Consider the following 15,741-nt stretch of genomic DNA (forward strand, 5'->3'; position numbering starts at 1 on the left):
TACATGTCACTAGGAAACACAGTATTATCGAGTATCCCCGATACTGAATTGAGATTACTTTAGATACCCTAAAAGGTTGTAATACCCATCCAAATAAGTGTTAATTCGTTTTTTACCTTACAAAATGATCTTCTTTCCATGTCTAGCATTCCACAATGGATCTTTCTCAACATTCTCATCCCTCTTCTTCATTTTCAGGGTATTCCTCTCCCTCTTTCTGTTAATCGCTGGCTTCTTCTCCTTAGTCTTCGAGTTTTTACTCAATACATCTCTCTTTCCATACGGCAAGCCAGCACCTGCAACGCAAGCACCGCCGCCCCAAGCCGCTGTAGCAGCAGCCTCCCAGACCTTCTCTACGTCTGTGATCATGGGTGCTGTCCAGTACAATCTACAGTCTGCTTCTTCAACTACGTACTGAGCTGGAAGTCCATCGTTGACATTATCGGGGTAAATAGCATCTCTCAGATTAATTGATGAAGCGGTGCTTCTTCCAATTGGGAAGGCTGTGAGACGGTTTAGGATGGCGATATCTTCGGGTGTTGCGTTTGGAGATGAAGCAGCAAGTTGTGCATAATAGTATATATCATCGAAGTCAGTTACTTGTGCTCCTTTGATACCACCTACACCTTGAATGGCGCCGCTCGAAGGTCGACCACCAAAAGCGATGGATTTGACACCTGCTTGAATTCGCATGAATTCACTGAAAATAGTACACGTTGAGGCACAATAGCCGTCGTAGATCATGACGATATCTTCGGCGGCAAATGGTTGGGTCAAGTTACTTAAGGATCCATATCCGGAGACCTCAATACCCAAACCATATGTGGAGTTCACAGTCGTAAGAGGATCATTAAGGTTCCAGCGCATGAGGTTCGTATAGTTATCACCCTTGTAAACATGAGGAGCGAACTTATCCTCGAAGGTCAAGAATGGTTGATTAGTCAAGTTGTAATCGTATTGGTAGTTGAACCATGTTTCGTACTTGTTGATCAAGTCTGACGAAGCTGTGTTTGGGTCATCTTGCATGAAGTTAGCTTTGAATGTGGAATTATCAAAGATTGATGGGTTTTCACTTACAATCTGCCGGAATGTCTTCTGAAAATATCTTGGATATCGTAAGGAAAGTTTCATGTTCTCTCATTCTACTATTTCCATCTTGAACAATGTGAGGAAAGAGTTGTCGGAATTCATCATAGCCTTGCAAAATGTAACCACCCGGATTTGCCTGTAAGTCGACGATCAATTTTGTCTTTCCATCTCGTACTGCGTCCGCAAGGAAGGCTTGGGTGACGGCTTGAAATTCTGGAACCGATTCAGATTCGAATGCCAGAAGACTCAAGACTGCAACATCCTCGAAGCCAGGTTCACTTAGATAGTATCCACTGACGATAGTGTCATTAGTGATAACGACGGGCGTCGGATATCCAGTAGCTGTCACAGTAGCGGCTGCAGGCGCTGATGCAGTAGCTTCAGCGGATTCAGTTGTGGATGGCACGCAAAACTTTTGGTAAAACGACTTTCCATCAGTGACACCAGTGAAGTCTCCTTTCACGTCGGCATAGTTCTCTGTAACCAAAGTTGTGCCATTTTCGAAGCCAAAGGTAGTATTTGAGCCTGGATATATGTATCTGACTCGACCACCGGATGCGAAGTATCCCTTAGAAACGCCTGGTGAGTAGAATTAGCATAGCCCACACAAAACAAAAGTGAAATAGTGTATGGGAAGGGCTATGTTTACCTCCTGCAACAAATGCTTTCTCGTAGAACATGGTATTGTATGCAGAATCTGCATCTTGATTGAAAGAGGCTTGGAATATCCAGTCTTCTACATATTTTACCGCATCAACGCCGTTTATTTCTGTGACCTCAGATGCTTCCGATGGCGCAGAAATGATATCCTCTAAATAATTTATTAGTGCTGTTGTTTTGACATCAGATATTGTCTTCAAACTAACCATATAGGTAGATTTTGGGAACTTCGACTCCATCACTGCTGATAGACACTAAAGATCTCTGACGGCGCCACTCAAAAGCAGCCGTGAGAAGATCTGGATAGACTACAAAGTGTCCATCGTGTGCCGGGGTAAAGACTTGATACAAATCTTGTTGAAATTCATACTCATTTGCGTACACGCCACCCTTCTCAAGATTTGATTTCACAGAAGCAAGTTTGGCCAATGGGTCATATGGAGGATAAAAGTAATCTGCTGGTGGGTCCTTGAGATCCACGAGATCTGCCAAAGTCAGTCAAAGAGTCTACTTTAAGAGCTTCCATGAAGGAGAGTCTAATTGGGCATAATGCTAGAGGCCCCTCCAGTCAAGGTGAATCTCTAAAAATACAAAGAGTGACAGATGACACATACCTGACTGCCATTGAATATACGGCTCTAATCCTGTAACATATTCAATGGCTGCAGTGACATTCAATGGTACTGAATTAAGACAGTCGTGGGCTAATTTAGCATCAACTGTGGGTGTAGCTAAAGGACAAAACAGTCAGTCTCAAGATCAACGAAATTTAGTTGACATCGCTCTGTCGTATATTATGCTCAATTCATACAGGAGCTTTAGAAGTAACCTTGGACATTGAGTTTGTTTTGGGATGCAAACTCTGTATAAGTAGTCTGACCACTCGGTACATATCTTCACTCTTGAGATTAAATCTCTCATGCACTTTCACATACCTGATGGGGTGGCGACTTTAGCAACAGATGCTAGGCTACTAACAATCCCGCAAGCTGCGAGTGTAGGTGTACCAGTACCAGTAGCTGTACCACTAATTGTTGAATTGTCGCCGTGTCCGTATCCGTGTGTTTTGCCTGCCAGACTGCATGGCATTCCAGCCAGAACGGCAAGAAACAAAGCCATATTTGAGGAAGGCATTTTGATTGAAGATCAAAAAATGGCAAGCCCGAAACCACCTCGGAAAAGGTAATGGGGAAGACAAGAGAGAGAAACAAGGGAATGAAGGTGAATTAAAAAGTGAATCAGAGCATTGTCGTTGACATATATATTGATATATCTTGATTGCCATCAAATTGGCCAAGATCTCCTAATGCCATATTGGCAGGTTCTATACTCCAATGGGAATTGTCCACCTTCCGACCTTCTTCTTCGGGTAAAGTGTGATGGTGCTGCATACTGCCATTACATATCACGAATCTCGATAAGCATGGATAACAGCATTCATCGGAGAGAAACCTGGTAAAAGCTTCATTTCGCCATGCAACCCACGCTTGATTGGTTCTGTACCTGAATGATTTTCACCGTACTCTTTGCTAAGCAGAGGACTACCTGCTGCCGATGAGGCCTATGAAGGAGCTCAGAGACTAAGGCGGTCAAAGCAGGTGAATTATGCAGCACCAGATACAAAGTACATAACATTTGTACTACAGGGCAAGAATTGCTATGACAATCGTGCAATACGATCGATTTTGTTGTGATGTTTAATTGTGATGTATGGAGGAAGTACAAAGCATACTTGGGGATACTTTTCGTTGGATGGAATAAAGTTTGTGCTTGGTTAGCTAAGGTTAGCAGCTAGCTGCAAGTTTACCGTTCCGGCTACCGCTGCAACTACCGCTGCAACTATTGTTGTGCTGCTAATAATCCACAAGACGTGGCGCCGAACAAACCTAAGCCTTACCATTTTAAGCCATTTTTGCACACAGAGTATTTGATTGGATGGATAAGATAAGCTGCAATAATAAATGTCCACTTGCGTGCTTTTTAATTCTCTCGACAATGTTACTTTCCCAACCTTCTCTTTAACAACAGTTTCAAAAGATTAGAACAAACCACCACGCTTTTGTTTCAATACGAGAGACAATTAGAAAAATTTCTTCAAGATCAAACTCCTAGTTTCATCAGACATCTCTCATGTCACATCTCACACAATATTCCTTGCCACCTCACTGCCTGCTCAAGCAAACGCGCCCTTTTATATTCCAATCAAAGTTCCAACACTCATACCAATCCTTTTCAAATGGATTCATATCAGCCTATGCATTGAGAATATGAAGGCACGGGAACTCTTACCCAAAGTGAAAACTTTGATGCTGGCTTATTTAGTCTTTCAAAGTTTCTGACATGGACCACACCACTTTCTCTGTTCTAATTTTTCAGCGACGGTTATTTGAGAAGTCTCGTACGACCAGAGCTGCAATTGTATCCTGTCCCCAGGCTTATTCATATCGGTAGTATATCCGTGTCCACCGGTGTTATCGGACTCGGTGTCGTAGTCATGGCCACCTCCTGAAAAGTCCCCACAAATGCCCGATTCTCTAGTACAGAAATCGCAAGTAGGAATTTGGGAATTCTGATCAGAATGTAAATCAGAAAATCCTTTGTTCTCTTCCGCAAGTTCGGCATTGGACGACTTCTCATGAGAGGTCAAGGAGTTTGCATGGCTACGAACTTTGCCATGCGCCTTCCCGCCGATGCCAATGGGCTCGTCGGCTGTACTTGAGACTGTGCCTGTGTTGTGCTTTTTGGCAACATGACTTGTCTTGTGCACAATGACCTTCTTTCTGTCGGATGTCAATTAGTACCCAAGCAATATAGTTGTGAATCTGTGCAGGGATGGAAAGCTCACGACTTCTTTGTCATTTTTGTCCTTGATGGAGTAACTGTTGATTATCTTTCTATAACACTAACTCGTTGACACAGAGTGGGACAGTGTCATCTTTTTAAGATATGCTTCGAATTGCCAAGAACGAAGCTCTCTGAAAATTGTTAGTTGGGAACCGGTGGGTAGCAACGATTCTATGACACAACCTATCTTCGACGTGCAGAGATCCTGCAATGGCAATTCGGTCATTATTGATAGTGTAATATACTCGATAGCTATTAGGCCTGGCACTGGTCCAGTTCCCATGTCGATGCAGACTCGAGAGTTTAACCCTACAGGACAAAGGTTGTGTTTAAACGATTAGTCCCTGTACCGTGAGCGGCATCTGTAATTCGAGAACAATCACACAGTTATTGATTTTTGGTGGCTAAAAGTGGTATCTGCTGGATTAAAGACGCAGTATTGCATCCGATAGATTCGATGTTGGAAGCTTCTGATCCAGTAGAGACCATCTTTATCCCAGGAAATTCCAGTGCCGCATGATTGCAATCTTCTAGAACGCCTTATTTTTTCCAAGCCGCATATATCATAGTCTAGATAACCAAGGAATCCGTTCGCTGTCGATGCCTATGCTGCTAGCTCATGATATTATCATGTAGGCTTCCGACACCACTCCAGGAATTGACCACCCTTACTTTCCATCTCTTCTTCGTGCGAATGGCTACCCAACGCACCCTTTCCATGAGATTTCTGAGACATCACTCGGGCAATGCCATCGTAATACAGCTAAGACTCTCGTGGAGAATAACAGTGAGATTTCGGTTGAGTCAATATGGAAAAAAAATTTCGCTCCCATTGCGGGAGCGGTTCCAGATGACGGATGGCTGCAGCCTCTTCATGTTTTCATCTTGGGCGCTTTTGCAGCGGTATTGCTCAGACAGGGCGCTGAAGGATTCCAAATCTCGGTGTGCATAATGCGCGCAGCATGCGTGATTCTGAATTATATTTGCGCTGGCATGCGTGAGAATGTTTGTTTGCCTTTCAAACAATCACGCCATTTCTTGCTATTTACATATCTTGGAAGAACTTATTATTTTGAGATGAGGAAAGCGATCCAATTTGCCTACCCGGAGTTCATACAATTACTAGGATTCTGCAGTCTTATGTCAGGTGAACGCCAGCAAAAAAACCCAGCCAGAAGGTAAACGGTTACATTGATTAGGGATACCCAGAACAATGGCTACTTGCCTACACTACCAAGACCGACGAGGAAATTTTCATGTTCACGTAGAAGCAGTGATTGGAATCAGTGTACAGAGTCTGTACTAATTTTTGGTACCGCATGACGAGAGATGTGCATCAAAACTTCTTTACGCTCCAATTTAGATATTTTATCCGTTCACTTCGTGCTGTTCTTACCGCCTCAAGATGCAAAGAGTCGTATCACCACACCGAAATCCTCTTCAACACACATTTCCACGTCTAGTATTTTCCAGTGCCAAATCGATGTTGCCCAACTGTCCTCCTACTCGTAAAAGGGCCGCCACAAAAAAAGGATGGATCTCGTCTTGCTCTGCAGTTCCGTACAATGTTGATACCGTTAACCTCGACAATGCCACCGGCAATTGCTACGTGGAATTGTGAATATGTGCATGTGCAGATGACTCGAAACAAAATTTAAGTTGGGCTTATTCTCCTTCATCACTACCTAATCTTCTTTTTTTCAAGAACTTCACGATTACACTGCAGATTTTCATTATATGGAACCCTTGGGGTATGGTAAGACCAAGGGTTCATACAGTGGGTTTTGAAAATGCAAGCCCCTGCAGATGTGCGACAATGAAGCTTGTATATCATTCGCAACTTCGTAAAAGTACCACTGCAGTGGTGGGGAAAAGGCTCCGTATAAAATCCGTTTGGCCATCTAGCAACAGTTGTTCCCGCATCGCAGATAATCACATATGATCAAATCTGACTGACACGGCCTATCGAGGAATGAGCGAACTCAATTTGCAGTATGAGGTGGTGGCATTTTGGACAATTTGCATGTTCCATGATTCCATCTTCCTATTGTTTGGAAACACATGCGAATGGTTTGCTTCAGATACAATTGAAGTATCCTGTTATCGGACTAGAAGACTGGTGACTTTGTCAACCCATCGTCTTATCACTCCAGCGATCCACATACAATATCGTATCATGCCATACGATACTACTGGTAGGACTGACTTAGGTAGGTAGGTAGGTAGGTAATAATAATGTTTCACCGTTTCCCGTCGCAAAAAAAGTGAGATGAAAATAACATGATATTCAATTAGTTAATCATCATGAGATAGGTAGGTATTGTTTTCATGTTTGCCTCTGTGATGTGGGTATGATGAGGTAATAAATTACCGGTTCACGTTGTCAATGACGGATGTTTGGACCATCTAAAAACGAACCCTTGCATTTTGGAGAAAAGCTAAGAGGCGGGTACTAATCGTTCCAGGTTGCTAACGTCACCGGGAGGGCTAATATGGAACATAATGGAAGGAAGCTTAAGCTTTGACCTGCCCTGCCCTGCGGTACCTTCTCGAGCTACCTAGAATGCGTACCTGTGCATTGCTAGTCGATAGGTACTACTAGGGACTAGGTAGGTAGTCAATGGTATGATGGAAAACAGCTAATCATTGGAAAAAGGAAAGAGGATACGAGCATCGCATCAATAATGACTATGAGCAATTCGAAAGTGCAACACAATCCATCACCACAGATCAGGTACGTATGGATAAATCATGATATTCAATACCTGATATCTACCTAGCTATTTATCATCATACGATTTCCCTGCCCATGCCATCCATCCATCCATCCATTGTCTAGAACTACTAGGTGCAGCTACTAGGACGGACAACCTAACCAACCAACCCTAGCTACCTAGTCCTCTCTTAGCCTTTACCCCACAACATTCCATCAATCCAATCCTTACCTGCCCTCCGCCAATTCCTCTTTGATTTTCCTAAGCTATAAATCTAAACATATATCCATGGCTCCCGACTTAAACTCACTCCCTCCTTCACGTTCATCAAATACTTCACCCAACATGTCCCGCACAGCTTCAAATCCTGGCGATAGCCCCGCACACATGAATGTACGAGCTCAAAGTCCTTCTCCATCACCACGTTCTGCATCCACATCGCTCCAAGCTGCTGCTGCAGTTAACGCGGGCCTTCAACAAGAAGAAAATACAAGACGTATGTTGAGTTTCTTTATTTACTCCTTTAATTTAGTACAGATAATCTATCAACACAAAAAATGACTGCTAATGTTATATGTAGGTGGTTCTACAAGCCGGCATCGACAAGCTTCGACAGCTTCACACTCAGGCAGAAGACGATCGACAGTCCTGAATGCTTTACAAATGAACGATCCAACCTTACCACCACAAGGGGAAATCGTCAGTGACAGCCAAAATCGTACAGCCAGCCCCATGTCACTCACAGGGTCACCTATCACTGCAAGTGGTGATCATCGACATTATCGCGCACCTAGTCTTGGCGAAATTCATCAGGAATTGGAACAAGAACAAGAGGCTCAAGTGGTAAGTTACTGTTCTATCAGAAGATACACCGAATTTCTCAGCTCACCAGCTGATTTCTCTTTTATTCAGAATCGACTTTTGCACATGATTCGAACTCAACAACAACAACTCCAGCAATTACAAGCTGCTAGTGGTCAAGCGTCAGGTTCTGTTGCTATAGATGAATCTACTCCAACATCTGAGCGATCCCTATCATTTTCGACACAGAATATCCCTCCAAATGTTACCTCAGCAGTCCAGGCTCCCCGATCACCCGTCACTGCAATGCATCCTCGAACTTCCTTCGATGTTGCACGAGAAAATTTAAACCGGCGTTCTAGAACACCTAGTCGAACTGCGTCTCCTAGGCTGAGGTCTACATCTATAAGCAACGAAGGGGGAGATGCATGGAATCTAGGTGGTCGTGATGAAAGTGCATATTATCAAGCCGAAACCCAAACAATGATTCGAGAGAATCAAATGTTGCGTCAGAGAATTCGGGAATTGGGTAAGTTAAACTTTATCACAACTCTTCAATATCTCTTCATGCTAACTAATAATAACTAGAGCGGCAGGTTAGTGAACAACATGCAAATTCCTCCATAACACACGAACCTGCCTTGAGCTCCCATCTAGCATCCTCCACCTCGTTTTCTGAAGAACCAATATCACTTGTTGCACCAGCAGAGGAGCCAAAACAAGATTGACACGATACAAACACTCGGAGGCTTTCTTTATGTATGGGAAATACTGCGGACTAGAGGCGTACTAAGTGATTCCACGGATCAAGTGTATCCAAATTGTAAACTTTACGAAACTTTGGCGTTGGTGTGTTTATTAGTACGTTTATTGTTGGGCAGTAACGAAGCTACCTATGAGTCTAAAAGCGCGTATGAGAACATTTCTTATTCCTAGAATCAAGACTTAACAACAACTCCAACCGTAATAAATCATTTTATTTCGGAACTTTGAGATTCAATTCAAAGATGAAGATAGTGATAGCCTTGTCTTTGAGCCTTGTGAACCCCTGCACTTGCACGGAAGCTCCCCGCACTCGTGCTATTGCATCATTGCAATCTTATGCAACGACAAGCCATTGAATCCTGATGGTCTAGCAGCTTGAAATTAGAGCTTTTTGATGAAAATACAAACTTGTAAATATGTTTCGCAGCTCCATTCGAGGTCCACTGACCTCAAAATTAATACAGCGGCGATGTTTCACAAGTACTATCTCACGACAGGCTGATTTTACACATGCTGTATATCCCCTTCCATAGTACCAACGATATGTTCTTGCAATTCAATGCTAACATGGCAAGGTTATCGGTGGGGGTGCAGTAGGCCTTGCAATTGCGAGGCAATTAGCAGGTAGACATGGGACAAGCACATTACTTCTCGAGCGAAATAGTGCCGTGGGAATGGAAACCAGTTCGAGGAATTCTGAAGTCAGTATCTGTCCTTTGATATCTCTTCTATATTGTCACTGCGCCAATATACATGTCGGGATATTCACATCAACATTTTCACTCAGCTGATGAGCTATCCATCAGGTCATCCACGCGGGTCTTTATTACGGTGCCGATTCCCTCAAAACCAAAGTATGCATTCGTGGTCGTCAGATGCTCTATGCCCTCTGCGCCCAATACAACATCCCTCACAAGAACATGGGCAAATGGATCGTCGCCCAAACCGACCAACAATACGAAGAACTCGTCAAAGTCCACGCGTTCAGCAAAACGCTCGAGAATGTCCCGACGCATTTCGTATCGTTGAAACAGGCAGCCATCGAAGAACCATACGTGCGCGCGCAAACGGGGATTCTCGCGAGTCCGTCGACGGGAATCGTAGATTCGCATGCGTATATGCAGTTTCTGCATGGGGATTTTGGAGAACGCGGTGGAGACACGGCGTTGAATAGTAATGTGGTTGCGATTACTCCGTTGGGGGATAAGGGAAGCATGGGCTGGGAAATCCTCGTGCGGGACCGAGCGACCGGGGAAGAAAATACATTTACCGCGGAGAGCATCGTGAATTCCGCGGGACTGGGGGCGTGCGATGTGAATAATATGATTGTGCCGCCGGAGCAGCATCGCACGCAGTATTACGCAAAGGGGAATTATTTCTCCTATGCCCCCCGCACGCCCTCGACGAAACATCTCATCTATCCGGCGCCGGAACCGGGGCTCGGGGGCCTGGGCACGCATCTCACGCTGGATATCGCGGGGCGGATTCGCTTTGGGCCGGATGTGGAGTGGGTTGATAGCGCGGCGGATTTGGCGGTCAATAGTGCGCGGTTGCCGCAGGCGATCGAGCAGATACGGCGGTTTTTGCCGGGGGTGAAGATTGAGGGGATTCAGCCGGATTACGCGGGCATACGGCCGAAGTTGGCGAGGGGCGGGGCGGTGGGGAGTGGCAAGGGGTTTCAGGATTTTGTGGTCAGGGATATGAGGGGGGAGGGGTGGAGCGGGTGGGTGAATTTGCTGGGGATTGAGAGTCCCGGGTTGACGAGCAGTTTGGCGATTGCGGAGGTGGTGGAGGGGAGGTTGTATGGGTAGGTGGGGGTTTGGGGGGGGGAGTGAGGGTGACGAAATACGATGATATGATGAGGGGATTCATGTAGACATGACTATACTTACCAACAGCAGAACCAGAACGATAGAAGCGATGAGCTTTCCGCGAAAGTGAAGCAAAACGGTGTGCGATGAATAACAGAGCTCGCAGAGCTCGAAATATCAAACTAAACGACCTACCTACAAACCCGCATCCACAAAAACACAGGACTTCTCAATCTCAATCTCAATCTCAATCTCAATCTCAATCTCAATCTCAATCTCAATCTCAATCTCAATCTCAATCTCAATCTCAATTTCATTTTCATTGTAATTTTTCATGTACCCTTCTCCTCTCCTCTCCTTATCTCCTTTCCTTTCCTTTCCTTCCCTCTCCCTTCCCTTTCTTTTCCCAACAAACTTCATCCTAATCCTCATCCCCATCCCCATCCTCAAACCACGCATTATCGATTTTTCCCCTCTCTTCCCCCTTCCTAATCTAGGTATCTTATCATATCCTACAAGTACAAGTACAAGTACAAGTTTCATTCATGCATACCAACCAGCATACCAACCAGCAAACCAACCAGCAAACCATCATCACCATCCCTCTCCTATCCATCCATCTTTCAGCTGCGTTTTCTTTCAAAAGAGGAAAAGAGACAATGAGATGAAGATGAAAATGAAAAAACAAGCCATAACATAAAAACGCCCTTTCTTTCACGAGCTCAGAATCTGAATCTTTATTATAAAATGGGTAAAAAAAGTGAAGAAGAGTATTATAATACAAGCGAGAAGTAATGTAAGCAAGTAATGTAGATAAAGTAGGTAGGTAAAGTTAATCCCTAAAACCCCATAGAAAGAAACATAAGCTCATAGAATCCATATCCATCCATCATACCAATGCCCTGTACCTTTTACAAAAAGAAAGAAAGGAAGATCAAGTCTTTTGTTCCCCTATCTCTCCATCTTGATCCGATGCCTTTTCCTTATCCGTAGTGTTCGTATCGTCGTTTATGTGATTGGTTGCTGTTGATATTTTTGAAGCTTCTTTTGCTGCAGCGGATTTTTTGGCTTTCTTCTTGGATTTCTTGGACTTTTTGGGAGGGGTTTCTTTGGTGGTGGATACTTCTTTGGGTGGAGATGCATGTTCATCCTCGCTGGAGTTATCCTTCTGCTCTTGTACTTCTTGCTCCTCTTCTGTTTCTCCGCTACTTTCGGTACTAGATGGCTCTGAAGTAGGTTCTGGTTCTGATTCTGGAATTGGATCTTCGATGACTGTCTCTGATTTCTCTTCGCTAGCATCACCATTTTCTTGTTCCACTTCTGTCTTGTCTCCCACCGAATCACCAGACATACTATCCCAGGACCCTGTTGAATCTGCTTTCGAATCATTATCATCATGGATGACAGTCTCAGAATCTTCCAGCTCAGATTCCAGATCTTGGATCGTTTGCGAACTTGAGTGTTCTCCCTCCATCACCCCATTATTCGTCTCCTCGGGTTCCATATCATCATCTGGATCCACCTCCTTAACGGTCTCCACAATAACGGGTATCTCTATCTCTGTTTTAGTATCATTTTCCGTCTCTCCATCCTCTCCCTCTTCCTCTGCAATTCGTGAATTACGTGCAGCCCTTAATCTTTGAGTTATGTCCCCTTCTTCCTCATCAATCTCCTGAACTGTCGTGATTGCCGATCCCATTGAAGGTGATTGTCTAACATGTCTTCTAGTTGTATTTTGTCTTCCAAGCCCTAAGAAGTCTTCCTCAACCCCTACTGGTGTCTTCAAAATCGATATAACCGCCGGTGGTTTATCCTCAACATATTCCAATCCCTCTGCTTCTGGTGGTAGCTTATAATTCTCTGGCGGCAATAGCTCATGCATATCACAAACCGTCTTGAACAAAACATAAAGACCTGTCTGACCCTCAACCTGCCAAAATACTCCCCGATGTTGAAACCATGCATGCGCAAATATTCGATGTAAGCGCCTGAAAATATTAATTAAATGTTTGACACCAGCCCCTCTGTCATCCATCGCATCACCAGCGGCCATACTCAAACGACTTGGAAAAATCTTTTGACTAGTTACAATATTTGTAGCCCAGTCCAATGTATGACAGCAGTAATCGATCGCGCAACAACTTTTGGGTGATTCGTGTACGGCGCAAAGAAATTGCCATTCGGAAGCGCGCATTTCTGGACATGTATGTGCGGAACAAGGAGGATCATCGAAGAGGAATCCAATTATTAGATCATTACATTTGTTGATTAAGAAACGACAGAGTTCGTATAGCCAAAGAGCTTGATCGAGCCCATTTGGTGGTGTAGCTATTTCGACCGCGGTTTCGCGGGTTATGGGGATGCTATGGTCTTGGGAGGGAGGTTTCGTATGATAGTAATGGAGCGCTTTTAAATGTTCTTGTAGTTGAAATGCTGAGTCGAGCTGTATGATATTCAAAATAAGTTAGCAATGTCATCAAAATATAGATGCGACGTCGCCTTTGAGCTTAAAATTAGGAAATCAGGAGATACCAACCTCACTCAAAGGTATGAGAGGTGGACCAGCAGCCATATCGGCAGCTTTTGTTCCAGGATGTATCCTTCGACTAGCATTTGTTTCTATAATACTCTGCTCAATCATTTGTTCTTGGTTTGAGGAAGCAGTTCCAAGGGATGGTGATTTCGGACCAATCTGGATTTCTGTAGGAGGAGGTGGGCTGGGAAGCCGTGGAGAGCTTGGTGGGAGACTAGACATCATGATCAACCCCTCAAATTGACTTTGGAAATCTTTTACATGTGCCAAAAAAACGATGCGCTCGAAGTTGCGACTTGGAAGAGTTGAGTTTGTTTACTTTTTAACGAACGATAAATTGAGAGTTGATAGGTGTGGATTAATATTACAGTATCACAGTAATACCGGTAGTAACGCGCCAATTTCTTCAGATCCGTGTTAACCAATCAAATCATATGGTTCTTTAAATAGTGTCGGGAACTCTAAATTGGGTGCAAGGACGCTGAACTTTCACAAGGCTGTAGAACATGTGAGGAATAAGGGTTTTTATATTGTGTGGGAAAAACAATTATTATCAAATTTAAGATCTTCACCAAGTACCTAGAGAGAGGGAGACAGAGAAGAGAGAGAAGAGGGATATTCAAGAATAATTCACATTATTTTTCTCCTTTGATATACATTTACATATCCATCATGGACGTCGATGATGATATTCCCATGCTAGTCGATGTGGAAGGCAAAGAAGTTAATGCAGAAGAAAAAGAAGCAAAACCCATCAAAGTACCAGTCACAATTGTCACAGGCAAGTTCTATATATACACCTAGGTACTTAGCTGAAACAATATAACTAACCATGAGCTTCAAGGATATCTCGGTGCTGGAAAGACAACGTTGATGAATTATATCTTGAATGACAACATGGGAAGAAAATCGCGGTGATATTAAATGGTATTTATTCTTCACATTATACATACTCTTCAGATCTTGTACCATACAATGTGACACTTGACTAACTGTTCTTGCAGAATTCGGTGATTGTAAGTTGGAAAACTATAGATCAAGTGATCTTCCCAGTTTACAAGTCAAGATACGAATGTATCGTGACTCGGAGACTATTCCTCTGGCTTATGATATTCTAACTAATATTTCCACTATCCAGCCGCTGATATTGAGAAATCTCTTACTGTCAACACTGGTAGTGAGCAAGTAGAAGAATGGCTCGATGTTGGTAATGGCTGTATTTGTTGTTCCGTAAAGTAAATCTCCATATTCTTTCCTCCCTTCTTCTCTCATCCCTACCCCAATTGCAATCCCAATGCCACCAAACCTCACCAACACACCCCCAGAGACTCCGGCGTCAACGCCATCGAAACTCTCATGGATCGCCGCGGCGCATTCGACTACATCCTCCTCGAAACGACCGGGCTCGCCGACCCCGGCAATCTCGCCCCCCTCTTCTGGGTCGACGAAGGACTCGGCAGCACCATCTACCTCGACGGAATCGTCACCCTCGTGGACGCTAAAAACATTCTCAAATCACTCAACGAACCTATCCCCTCTGAAATCCCCACGGAAACACCCAATCAGAACAAATCCCACGCCAGCGCGGATTCCAATTCTGATTCCAACGACAAACACGACCATTCCGGTCCTCATCTCACAACCGCCCATCTTCAAATCTCTCACGCCGATGTTCTCATCCTCAACAAATCGGATCTGGTTACTCCGGAAGAACTGGAAATCGTCAAGGAGAGAATCACAGCGATAAATGGTTTGGCAAAATTACACATTACCGAGTTCGGCGCAACTCCCCAATTAGAAGGCGTCTTGTTGGATTTACATGCATACGATAGAGTCGATTTCAATCTGGAGGAAGTAAAAGCAAAAGGACATAGTCATTTAGATCCCGTGGGTTTTGATTTTCACTTTCTTCCTTTGCCCTTTTTCTTCCCTACCTCATCTATCTTTACCCATCTGTCCAAACACTCCAAATCAAACTCTCCCCCAACTCAACTCCTCCTCTCTCCCCCTCAAAACCAAAACCTAAAACTAACACCCCCACCCCCACCCAGACAATCACCACCCTAACCCTCACCACCCCACCCCTCTCCCCCACCAGCCTCCCCCACCTCGACGCCTGGCTACGCTCTCTCCTCTGGGACTCTCGCATTCCCTCTCCATCCCCATCCTCCCCTTCCCCCTGCCCCTCCCCCGAAATCCACCGCCTAAAAGCCCGTCTCCCCCTCACAAACCACACCACCAAAATCATCCAAGCAGTACGCGAAGTATTCGAGATCCTCGACGACGTATCTCCCTCTCCCCCCCAATCCACACCTTCTCCCTCCCCCCAATCCACAACCGCAATTGCCCCTCCACCCCCCCAAAACGAAATGCAATCCGATCGTAACAGCGAGGGGAAAATCGTCTTGATCGGAAGGAATATCACAGATATGGAAGATGTACTACTCGAGAGTTTTTTGAATTGTGTCGTGGAGGAGAAGGGGTGTTAGGTTGGAGATGGAAGATGGAGTATCAGTATCAATAT

The 15,741-nt window shown here is 44.4% G+C and overlaps 7 protein-coding genes across 7 annotated transcripts; 3 read left to right on the top strand and 4 right to left on the bottom strand.

The window, feature by feature from the left end:
• Window positions 1–117: 117 nt before the first annotated feature.
• EAF02_003848 (uncharacterized protein) lies at window positions 118–2,883 on the bottom strand (the record flags this gene model as incomplete). Its single annotated transcript, XM_038899896.1, has 6 exons — window positions 118–1,019; window positions 1,078–1,668; window positions 1,739–1,900; window positions 1,956–2,234; window positions 2,364–2,480; window positions 2,685–2,883. The coding sequence occupies 6 exons, from the start codon at window positions 2,881–2,883 to the stop codon at window positions 118–120; spliced, it is 2,250 nt and encodes a 749-aa protein (XP_038760823.1).
• A 1,192-nt stretch (window positions 2,884–4,075) lies between these two features.
• On the bottom strand, window positions 4,076–4,608 carry EAF02_003849 (uncharacterized protein; the record flags this gene model as incomplete). The annotated part of the gene is made up of 2 exons (XM_038899897.1): window positions 4,076–4,529; window positions 4,595–4,608. The coding sequence occupies 2 exons, from the start codon at window positions 4,606–4,608 to the stop codon at window positions 4,076–4,078; spliced, it is 468 nt and encodes a 155-aa protein (XP_038760824.1).
• Window positions 4,609–7,652: 3,044 nt separating this feature from the next.
• EAF02_003850 (uncharacterized protein) lies at window positions 7,653–8,836 on the top strand (the record flags this gene model as incomplete). The annotated part of the gene is made up of 4 exons (XM_038899898.1): window positions 7,653–7,803; window positions 7,888–8,150; window positions 8,220–8,637; window positions 8,697–8,836. The coding sequence occupies 4 exons, from the start codon at window positions 7,653–7,655 to the stop codon at window positions 8,834–8,836; spliced, it is 972 nt and encodes a 323-aa protein (XP_038760825.1).
• A 453-nt stretch (window positions 8,837–9,289) lies between these two features.
• On the top strand, window positions 9,290–10,684 carry EAF02_003851 (uncharacterized protein; the record flags this gene model as incomplete). Its single annotated transcript, XM_038899899.1, has 3 exons — window positions 9,290–9,388; window positions 9,449–9,574; window positions 9,680–10,684. 3 exons carry the CDS (start codon window positions 9,290–9,292, stop codon window positions 10,682–10,684), a joined length of 1,230 nt encoding a protein of 409 aa, XP_038760826.1.
• A 195-nt stretch (window positions 10,685–10,879) lies between these two features.
• Window positions 10,880–11,143, bottom strand: EAF02_003852 (uncharacterized protein; the record flags this gene model as incomplete). The annotated part of the gene is made up of 1 exon (XM_038899900.1): window positions 10,880–11,143. The coding sequence occupies one exon, from the start codon at window positions 11,141–11,143 to the stop codon at window positions 10,880–10,882; it is 264 nt and encodes an 87-aa protein (XP_038760827.1).
• Window positions 11,144–11,618: 475 nt separating this feature from the next.
• On the bottom strand, window positions 11,619–13,439 carry EAF02_003853 (uncharacterized protein; the record flags this gene model as incomplete). The annotated part of the gene is made up of 2 exons (XM_038899901.1): window positions 11,619–13,127; window positions 13,221–13,439. The coding sequence occupies 2 exons, from the start codon at window positions 13,437–13,439 to the stop codon at window positions 11,619–11,621; spliced, it is 1,728 nt and encodes a 575-aa protein (XP_038760828.1).
• A 450-nt stretch (window positions 13,440–13,889) lies between these two features.
• EAF02_003854 (uncharacterized protein) lies at window positions 13,890–15,706 on the top strand (the record flags this gene model as incomplete). Its single annotated transcript, XM_038899902.1, has 5 exons — window positions 13,890–13,998; window positions 14,222–14,233; window positions 14,356–14,452; window positions 14,543–15,104; window positions 15,269–15,706. 5 exons carry the CDS (start codon window positions 13,890–13,892, stop codon window positions 15,704–15,706), a joined length of 1,218 nt encoding a protein of 405 aa, XP_038760829.1.
• Window positions 15,707–15,741: the final 35 nt, after the last annotated feature.

This window comes from Botrytis sinoallii, assembly GCF_014898435.1.
Source record: "Botrytis sinoallii strain Bc 23 chromosome Unknown BSIN_005, whole genome shotgun sequence".
Classification (NCBI taxonomy): domain Eukaryota; kingdom Fungi; phylum Ascomycota; class Leotiomycetes; order Helotiales; family Sclerotiniaceae; genus Botrytis; species Botrytis sinoallii.